Source organism: Phalaenopsis equestris, unplaced genomic scaffold (assembly GCF_001263595.1).
Source record: "Phalaenopsis equestris unplaced genomic scaffold, ASM126359v1 Scaffold000369, whole genome shotgun sequence".
Classification (NCBI taxonomy): Eukaryota; Viridiplantae; Streptophyta; class Magnoliopsida; order Asparagales; family Orchidaceae; genus Phalaenopsis; species Phalaenopsis equestris.
Genome location: NW_018164811.1, coordinates 306,497 through 316,811, shown reverse-complemented (window position 1 = coordinate 316,811; position 10,315 = coordinate 306,497). Strand labels below are relative to the sequence as shown.

The 10,315-nt window shown below is 37.8% G+C and overlaps 2 protein-coding genes across 3 annotated transcripts in view; both read left to right on the top strand.

Annotated features, from left to right (window-relative positions):
* The first annotated feature begins 504 nt into the window (after nt 1-504).
* Nucleotides 505-9,166, top strand: LOC110026366 (serine carboxypeptidase-like 2). 2 transcript variants are annotated; one of them, XM_020727277.1, is made up of 14 exons: nt 505-715; nt 826-971; nt 1,118-1,194; nt 1,269-1,391; nt 1,480-1,582; nt 1,666-1,703; nt 7,427-7,528; nt 7,642-7,725; nt 7,802-7,966; nt 8,045-8,116; nt 8,244-8,359; nt 8,455-8,568; nt 8,696-8,741; nt 8,870-9,166. In XM_020727277.1, the coding sequence occupies exons 1-14, from the start codon at nt 573-575 to the stop codon at nt 8,951-8,953; spliced, it is 1,413 nt and encodes a 470-aa protein (XP_020582936.1). In that variant the 5' UTR covers nt 505-572; the 3' UTR covers nt 8,954-9,166. The 2 variants fall into 2 exon arrangements, with proteins under 2 accessions (XP_020582936.1, XP_020582937.1); XM_020727278.1 differs by having other exon boundaries at nt 8,696-8,754; nt 8,870-8,951.
* Nucleotides 9,167-9,301: 135 nt separating this feature from the next.
* Nucleotides 9,302-10,315, top strand: part of LOC110026367 — a 2,809-nt gene continuing 1,795 nt past the window's right edge. The window contains exon 1 of the mRNA XM_020727279.1: nt 9,302-10,213. Within this exon, the coding sequence (XP_020582938.1) occupies nt 9,949-10,213 (265 nt within the window). The 5' untranslated portion in view covers nt 9,302-9,948. The remainder of the gene's footprint in view (nt 10,214-10,315) is intronic.

Sequence of the window (10,315 nt, the reverse complement as noted above, 5' to 3'; positions counted from 1 at the left end):
TTACTTTACTTTTTTCATTTTATTTCACGTTGAGTTGTACTGTGGCGAGTTGTACAGTGGCGAGTGGAACCCCTAGGTCTATGATGTATTTTTTTTTTGCTTTTAGATGGGGATCCACTATACCTCCCCAACTTTGTAACCTCTTTTGGGGATCCACTATCCCTCCCCAACTTTGTAACCTCTTTCCTCCCCAACTTTGTAACCTCTTTTATTATTAACGCGCACGGAGCCACGAGTTGTTTTTTTATTTTATATATATATATATATATAATACGATAAATAGTGATAAAAAGCTTGAAAACCAATGGAACAAACTGAATTTCAATCCGATGCATAAATTCTAGAATGCTTTCGAAAGTGACCGCGGACATTCCACATAATGGAGCAAGGAAAAGCAACTGAAGACCGTTAGGTCGGTAGGTTAAGTTGAGACACTGACACTAAAGTCACCTAACAGTCTTCTCGGTCATTTGCCATGGCAGGCACGTGCTATATTATGACCGTCCTTCGCCCCCCTTCACGCGCAAGCTCACACATTCTCCCTTTCCGTCTCTTTTTCACGGAGTCCGGCGATGGCTCGTCGGAGATCTCTTGTTCGGCTAATTAGTTTATTCGTCGTGTTGATGATGCTGTGCCCATTTTCTCGCTCTGCAACTCATGTTAAGCATCTCCCAGGCTTCAATGCGGCGCCACTTCCCTTCCGTATGGAAACCGGGTGAGCCCATCCAATTAATCTTCATGTGGCTCATTTGTTTGCTTGTAACTAGAAGGAAATTAGAGAATAAATAGGAGAGGGGACATGAAAATGCATCAATAATCGTGCAGGTATTTGACAGTGGATGAAGTAAGTGGGGTGGAGTTGTTCTACTATTTCATCGAGTCGGAGAGAAACGCCAGTGAGGACCCAGTCCTCCTATGGCTTAGTGGTGGCCCAGGTTGTTCCAGCTTCACCGCTCTCTTCTTCGAAATTGGTGAGTCTGTCATTGTAGTTAGTTGGAAGATCGTTATTCCAATTTTTCCTTTTTCTCCCCTTGTTATTTTTTAACATTTTTAATTTGCTGGTAAGCAAATTAATGAAGATGTTTCATTAATTTATCATTTATGTGTACACATGCAGGCCCAGTAAAATTTCGAATAGCTGCTTACGATGGGACTGTGCCAACTCTTTATCAAAATCCTTACTCTTGGACGAAGGTATAATTGATCATATTTTCTTTATCTTCATATATTACTAGCTAGTATATTAACTATTTTGATAAAATAATTAGGTATCTAGCATTATTTTCGTGGATTACCCGGCTGGGGCTGGATTCTCAAGCCCACCTGTGTCTCAAAACTATAAGACAGGGGACGCTTCTTGTTCTAACCAGGTTTATGTGTTTCTTAAAAAGGTCTGATACCGCTTCCCCCGTCAGTTTATACATAAATATTTTATTTCTTGAGCGTTACAGATTATCTCATATATGCTACGTAATGTAGTGGTTAGTTGAGCACCCACGTTTTCACTCCAACGACTTTTATGTGGCTGGAGATTCTCAAGGCGGCATGATAGTCCCCATCGTTGCTCAATTGATTGCACAAGGTTTGTTTTTTCTTCTTTTTAATTATTAGAATGTTCATTCAATTTCTAATATTAGTTAATTATTCTCACTGTTTTAATCACAGGAAATGAAGTGGAAGATGGGCCCCTTATTAATCTTCAGGTATTTACTCATTAATTTCTCAAGGAGAAAATTCAGTATGAACACTCATGTGCCGGCCGCTGGCATGAGAATTATCAGTGATCATAATATATATATATATATATATATATAAAGAAAAACTACTATGCTAATGATTAATATATTGTTGAGATTTTAGGGCAAAGAAAAATAAGAATCGACACAAATCAAGAAGAACACATAAAGATTTAAAGAGGTTCAGTAAAGATGCCTACATTCTTGGAAGCAAAACGACGACTTTCCTTTAATTTCAGAAAAGAGTACAGAATACAGAATAAGTCCTAGGGTTACAAACAGACATATATGTAAGCCTGAAGTACAATATGTAATTGCAGAATTATCTCTGTACCATAACACAGAGCGTTGCCCCCGCACCCCAACCCACGTAACGAAACTCCCCTGATTGGACAGATTCTTCTGCTCCGCTCCGTTGCTCGCTCTGTTCCGCTCCAGCATCTGTCCCTTATATGGTATATGGGTCATACATAGTAAATCTCCACCTTGGCGAATATCCAGCCCCTTTAGGAGAAATAAATTATGAAGTTTCTTACAATCTAAAGTGGGTTGGGCTGTCATGTTGTCTAACAACTGCAAACATTTAACAAGTCAAAGCAATGCAAGAACTCGTTGATAGTAACTGGCTTGGTCAACATATCAGCTGCATTTTCATAAGTATGACCTTTTTGCAACAAAATATCACCATAAGTAATCAATTCTCTGATCTTGTGATACCTAACATCAACGTGCTTTGTTTGCACATGGTACACCTAGTTCTTAGCAAGATAAATAACAATTTGACTATCACAATGCAATTGAACTCCGCCTTGCTCAACACCCAATTCCTTTACTAGCCCAATAAGCCATAAAGCTTCTTTAGCAGCTTCAACTACTGTCATGTAATCAGCTTCAGTTGTAGATAATATCACAATAGACTGAACTATTGATTTCCAACATATAGGCCCTCCACCAAGAGTAAACACATACCAAGTTGTAGACCTTCTGTCATACAAATCACATGCATAGTCTGAATCAACGTACCCCACAACTGAAGGATCATTCTGCTAATTGCCTAAATTAATTCAATGTCCTACAGTACCCTTCAGATATCTGAAAATTTATTTGACTACTTCTCAATGTCGTCTTCCTGGTTTAGACATGTATTTATAGACTTGACTAGCAACATGAGTCAAATCAGAACGAGTACACACCATTGCATACATTAAGCAGTCAACTTCATTGGCATATGGAAGCTTTGTCGTGTATTCGATTTCTGTATCTGTCTTATGACACTGTTCTGAAGAAAGCATAAAATGATTTATCAATGGAGTGCTCACAGGCTTTGCTTTGCTCATCTAAAACCTGTCCAGCACTTTCTCAACATAACCTCGTTGAGATAAACATAATCGTCTTGAGTCTCTATCTCGATGAATCTCCATTCCACGAATTTTCTTCGTAGGACCCAAGTCTTTCATGTCAAATTTCTGGCTCAATAAAGTTTTCAAACCACAAACATCATTCATATTCTTTGCAGCAATCAGTATATCGTCAACATACAATAACTAAAAAATAATAGAAAGATCATCAATACTCTTCACTTAATACAACAAAAATACTCACATCGCTTGTAGACAATATGAATCATGTAGGAGTCAAATCGCTTGTATCATTGTCTTGGAGACTGCATCAATCCACACAACGATTTCTTTAATCTGCAAACTAGATGGTCCTGTCCAGGTTGAGTGAACCATTATGGCTGTTCCATGTAAATATGTTCCTCCAAATCACCATGCAAAAAAATAGTTTTAACATTCATCTGCTCTAAATGTAAATCCCAAATAGCTACTAATGCAAGCACTACATTGATTAAAGTATGTCTGACCATAGGATAAAAGATTTCATCATAATTTATCCCCTTCTACTGTGAAAATCTCTTTGCTACTACTCGAGCCTTAAACTTTTTCCCTTCTTTTTCTGATACTGCCGGTTTCTTTTTGTGCACCCACTTTTATACACTCATTTGCACCCAATAGCCTTCTTTCCCTCAAGAAGCTGAACTAGTTCTCATGTGTGATTTTGCAAAGACTCCATCTCCTCAACCCTTACACCCATCCATTTCTCTTTCTCTTGATTGGTGATAGCTCCTTGAAAAGTGGCTGGATCATCGCTACTGATGAGAAGTGCACAAGAGACCAAGTCTTCATAACCCAATCTGCTATTAGGTTTTATATTGGCGTGTCTCTGTCTATCGCTGGCAACAATCTAATTCTGTAAATCATCTGTATTGGAATCACCAGGTGTTGGTTCTCAACTTTCAACTATCTCAATTGCTACTGGATGTTGCACTGTATCTGAACTGGAACTATTCTCTGGCACCTTGTCTTGATTCTGCTGCAACATAGACTGCTCATCAAACACTGCATCTTTACTGATCATCATCTTCTTTATCTTCTTTGCAATCATCATCTTCTTTGCAATCGGATCCCAAAACTTGTATCCCTTCACACCTTTCTTGTAGCCCCAGAAAGATGCACTTCTTGAATTTTGTATCAAGTTTTGATCTTTTATCCCCAAATAAATGCACATAAGCAGGACAAACAAAAATTCGTAAATGATCGAAATTAACTGGATTACCTATCCATACCTCTTCTGCAACCTTGCCACTTAATGATTCCTGAAGTGATCTATTGATGAGATATCATGTCATATTCACAGCCTCCGCCTAAAAACTTTTAGAAAGTTCTGCATTCAGTCTCAAGCATCTTGCCCTTTCAGTTAAGGACATGCTCATCCTTTCTACAACACCATTCTATTATGGTGTCTTGCACACTGAAAAATGACTACGAATCTTATGCTTTTGAAACTGCAAATCTGTGTATTCTTGACATTATCAAACCTCAACTACTTGATATTTCTGCCAGTTTGGTTCTCTACCTCAACTTTTCACAGCTTGAATTTAGAGAATACTTCAGATTTCTGCTTTAAGAAATACACCGAAACTTTTCTGGAGAGATCATCAATAAATGTAAAAAAATGCAGAGATCCTCCCAATGAAGAGATTTCTGCTTTAAGAAATACACCCAAACTTTTCTGGAGAGATCATCAATAAATGTAAGAAAATGCAGAGATCCTCCCAATGAAGATTCCCTAAAAGGGCCCCATACATCAAAATGCACATAATCAATAATCCCTTCGATTTTATGTTTTCTAGTCATAAAACTGACTCAAGTCTGTTTTCCAAGAACATAAAACTTAAAAATATCGAGTTTACTGCTTTTAACACCATGTAATAGGTTTCTTCTATGCAATTCCACCATCTACGTTCACTAAGATGACCCAGAAGATGACACTAAGATGACCCAGACGCATATGTCATAACTTTGTATTATCATCATCTGACTCCACAGAATGAACTCCACCTACAATTGTACTCCCCAACAGTTTATAGATATTACCGCAGTTAGCTTTTCTTTAATCATTAGCTTTCCTTTAATCACAGTCAGTGCCCCCTTAACAATTCTGATGGTTTCCATATCCTCATATGCCTAAGGAATGAAACCATTTCTATCTAGAGTACCCAAGAAAATCAAATTCTTCTTCAAATCTGGAATATGTCTGACATTCCACAATGTTCTAACAGTTTCATCATATATCTTAATTCTGACTTCACTATTACCAACAATATTGCAGCATTTATCATCACCTAAATATACTGAGTCGGAATTAGTTAACCTATATGAAGTAAACCACTCCCTGTTAGGTGTTATATGATAGGAGCATCCTGAATCAAGAATACATGCATCCATGAACCGAGTTGATCAAACTGAAAGTATATTTCCATCACTGCAATCTGAATTGTCACTCTGCACCACATTTACAGACTTCGATGATGCATCACGTTTCTCCTCAGTCTGCTTCTTGATCTTTTGGACAATCTCTCTTCATATCACATGACTCCTTGCACTTATAGCAATGAATCGTCCTTTTGTCTTTAGACTTTGATCTGGAATTTCTCATTCCAGAACTCTTCTTCTCTTTCTTCCTTCCACGATCTTGATTACCCTTGACAGATAAATTATCACCATGAGAGTTTTCCCCTGCATTCTGCTTCCACTCGTTGTGAGCCAACAATGTTGCAGTAATCTCATCAACTTTGATAGTTTTTTTCTCAAAATTAATAGTAGTCACCAGGTGTTCATAAGAATAAGGCAATGAATATAGTTGAATCATTGCTCGTTCTTCATCCTCAATACTCACATCAAGTTGTGATAAATCTTTGATTATTTGTTTGAAGTCATTCACATGTTGTGCTATATCAGAACCTTCTTGCATCTTTAACCCATACAACTTTTGCTTCGGATACAGTTTATTCGTCAGAGATTTGGATATAAACTGAGTTTCCAATTTCTTTCATACCTCCCATGAAGATTTTAGATTTATCACGTGATACATAACCTCGTCTGTCAGGCATAAACACATGGTTATTGCCACTCGTTATTGCAATTCTTCTCAATCTTCATCCTCCATGACATCTGGTTTCGTTGCCCGCTAAGTCTTTAAGATTCTCTATTGTGCCAATAAATCTTTCACTCTTGTTTGCCACTATCTGAATTTACCAGCTTCATCAAACTTCACCACTTCAAATTTTACACCAGACATTGTCATCGCAGATTACTACGATTACTCCTACCAAGAACTTATCATGTCTTGCGATAAAGCGAAATCATTAAACTAGAGATTTTCTGTCTTTGCAAAATGCGAAGGCAATCTGATTGAGAAGACCAAAAAACTTCTGCAAACTCCTTCCTAAATCTTTCGCTGCTCGGTTGCGAAGAAGAGCCCGAGGTGGCCCCTGCGATGCTTTGTGATATTCACGAACTACTCTGGTTGAAACAACGAAGCCCCTTCACGAACTCCTCCAATCTGCCGTGATTCACTTGTTGGTCTAGTTATTGCGATTCGCCTGCTCGGTAACTGCTCGCAAAATTCTCTGCAAAATTTTTGCGATTCGCGGGGTTTTTCTCTGCATAACACCCTCTCGCCTGGTCACGCGAACTCCATGCAATCCTGTCGAGCCGAAGTGCTCGCAGACTGTCACACGAGCCCGCACTGAACGCTGCGAGCGACTCTTCCCGCACTGAACCGTAGAATGCCCAGCCAAATTCGTCGAACTTCCGCAATTGGACGCTTCCTGTGTCAAACCGTCGAAGCCCTAGTCGAACCAAATCGTCGAAATTCGTCCTTCCTGCACCAAAATTTTCCTTGCAAATCTCTGCCGTATAGCCTCGCTCTAATGCCACTTATTGAGAATTTAGGGCAAAAAAAAAAAGAATCGACACAAATCTAGAAGAACACAAAGAGATTTAACAAGGTTCGGCAAAGATACTTATGTCCTCGTGAGTAGAACGACGGCTTTCCTTCAATTTCAGAAAAGAGTACAGAATACAGAATAAGCCCTAGGGTTACAAACAGATATATATATATATAACTCTGGAGCACAATATATGATTACAGGATTACCCCTGTACCGTACCGTGGGGCATTGCCCCCGCACCCCCAATCCACGTAACAAAACTCCGCCCATTAGACAAATTCTTCTGCTCCGCTCCGCTGCTTGCTCCGTTCTGCCCCTGCATGTGTCCCTTATATGGTATATGAGCGATACCTAACATATATTATTATTGAAAGAAGTTTATGAATTATTTCAGGGTTATATTATTGGGAATCCAAGGACAGGTGAAGAAATTGATGTCAAAGCTCGAGTTCCATTCGCCCTTGGAATGGGTATCATCTCTGATGAATTTGCCGGGGTAAGAATTTCCTGCAAGAAATACATTGCAGATTAAATAATTAATGAATTTGTGTATGTGTTTATGAAAAAGATTCCTGATCGATAATTAACCCTTAAATTCGAATGTTTTAGCTTGTGCAAAAGAATTGTGCGGGACAAAACGACGAAAGTCCAACAACTGCCGCGTGTGCTGCTCACCTCAAAACCTTTCAAAGAGTAAGAAATGAAAATATTTACATGAGAGAGATGTATGGTGTGGTGGGTTTGAAGATGTAACAGGGGATACATGCAGTACCGCTGGGAGTTGTCGGAGACAGACGTGTTGGAGCCCAAATGTGCGGTGGACTTCCCAAGGCCTAAAGACGTCGCCGGAGAATACTACAAGAGATCACTGAAAGAGGACAACTTTGGGAACCGCCTCTTCCGTCCACCGCCGGCTCCTGAGCTCCGCTGCAAAGTTTTATATCCTTCTCATCTGTTTTATATACTTGAGTGCGATCGAACAAGCTCATGATGCCAACTTCTGTTGCTGCAGGGATATGCTTATTACCTTGGCTATTTCTGGGCAAACAAAAATGTCACCCGAGAAGCCCTTCAAATCAAGAAGGTAAGATCCATATATAGATCCACACTTAATTTGTATAATTACTACATTCAAAACTTATACACACACACACGCAAACACACACACACTGCCGATCCTATTTCTTTTGTGGGCATGCATTATGGAGCAGGGAACTGTGAGGGAATGGCAGAGGTGCAACACCTTGGATTACGTAAAAGACATCCCAAGCAGTTTACCTTATCAGCTGAATCTGTTGAAAAGAGGTTACCGAGCTCTAGTTTACAGGTAAAAATATTGTAAGCTATTTATTGATTGAAAAGGAATAATAATTAATTTATAATCAATATGGTACATATTTTCCATACTTTTTTTTGAAACAGTGGGGACCATGACATGCTCATCCCATTTGTGGGCACTAAGGTGTGGATTAAATCCTTAAACTTTACGGTTGAGGATCCATGGAGATCATGGAGCGTGGATAATCAAGTTGCAGGGTAATTTCCTCTCAATTACTGATAATTACTTTTCGACTGACTGAATGACATTAATTTGAAGCATGGCATTTAATTTATTCATATATATATATAAAGAGGTTTTCCTAATGTTTAGCCAATTCTTTAGGTATACGGTGCAGTATTCACACAATTTAACTTTTGCGACAGTGAGGGTAACTAAAATATGTAGTTGCTCTAATTTGATCTTTAAGCTCCTTTGTTATGAATCCATCCAATTGTTTGTTGATTAATCTTTTGTTAGTAATGGTCCTAGTTTCTTGTATGTTTGTTTTAATTTCAGGATGCAGGACATACTGCTCCAGAGTACAGGCCCCAGCAATGTTTCGCCATGTTTGATAGATGGAGTTCAAGGAAGCCTCTTTGAAATATATTTTGAGGCAAAAATAAATGCATCAAAAATTTCAATAATATCTTCCTCTGCATTCAATCACATTTGAGCTGTATCATCAGTTAAAACTACGTTGTATTAATTGTAAAATGAGGGTTTTTATCAGTGGCAACCCTTGCACTAAAAGCTATATCAAATATTTATCAAATGCATGAATAATGAATTTGATTTAGTTGACGATTGCATGAATCTTAGAGCATTCCATGCATTATTTTTCTTAACTCAGCACATTTTTACTTGTTCTTGTTTGACTCGTCAACATTTTGCCAAAATAAATGAAATGTTTGATCCCAGAGAAAAAAAAATTCAACATATTGAACTAAGTTTGATTTTAATCGTTTTGAATTTCCATATCATTGATTGAAAATTTAAAAAAATAATAACAAACCAAGAAAATGTTGAATTTTAATTCAAATTTAAAATTGCGTTTAACATAATTAAGATAACTCGATCTTCACATTAAGCATACCTATGTATAATAACAGAGTTATGCATAAATATAAACAAGTTTCAATTACAGATTAAATTCAAGCAAGGTTTTGAGCTTAGAATAAAGTAAATCAATAAATATTTTGAATATCCATCTTGACTTAAACTATCATTTTTGATAATTGATATTCTGGACCAGCTCTAGAGATAAAATGCAACATTAAAGTGGCATAACCCGAATTCAAATAGATTCATATCAAGCATTTAAGATTTATGAGAAATCAATTGAACGGTCAAATTATCTTGGATTCTTATATGTTTATAATTAAATCTTGCACCTTGAGTGGCTCGATTCTGAGATGATTAATATACTTAAATACTAATAGAAACATTCATGATTAAGAAAATTAACACAAATTCATGATTAAAAATATCTATCAATAGTTGCCGAGTAAAGTATTTTAAATTGTGGTTATTGGAGTGGGCCGGCGCTGCCGACATTTACTTGTTATCTTATCCAAAGCTGTGGTCTATGTTTGCGCATGGATTACAGCAGCTCTGCTCTACTCTCTCACAATTCCATTCTTGGAGGGAATAAAAACCTGAAGATGAGTTCCCATGGCTTTCGGACTCTGGGAATTACAGCTTCAACCAAGCTGCCATTAGCTTCTACCTCAGTAACATCATTGGTTTCCTTCCAGCCCTTTAAGCTAAACCAAAACTGCGGAAGAAGAGCTCTCTTTTCCTTCCTGGTAGCAACAGCAGTCGGACCTCAAGGCATTGACTCAATGAATGCTCTGCTTCAAGGTTTGGCTGATTGATTTAGTCTTTTTTAGTTTTGTTTAAAAGAAAAAACTTCACTAGTGAAATGTGTTATTGATGGAGCCCGGTTAATATTACTATATATAT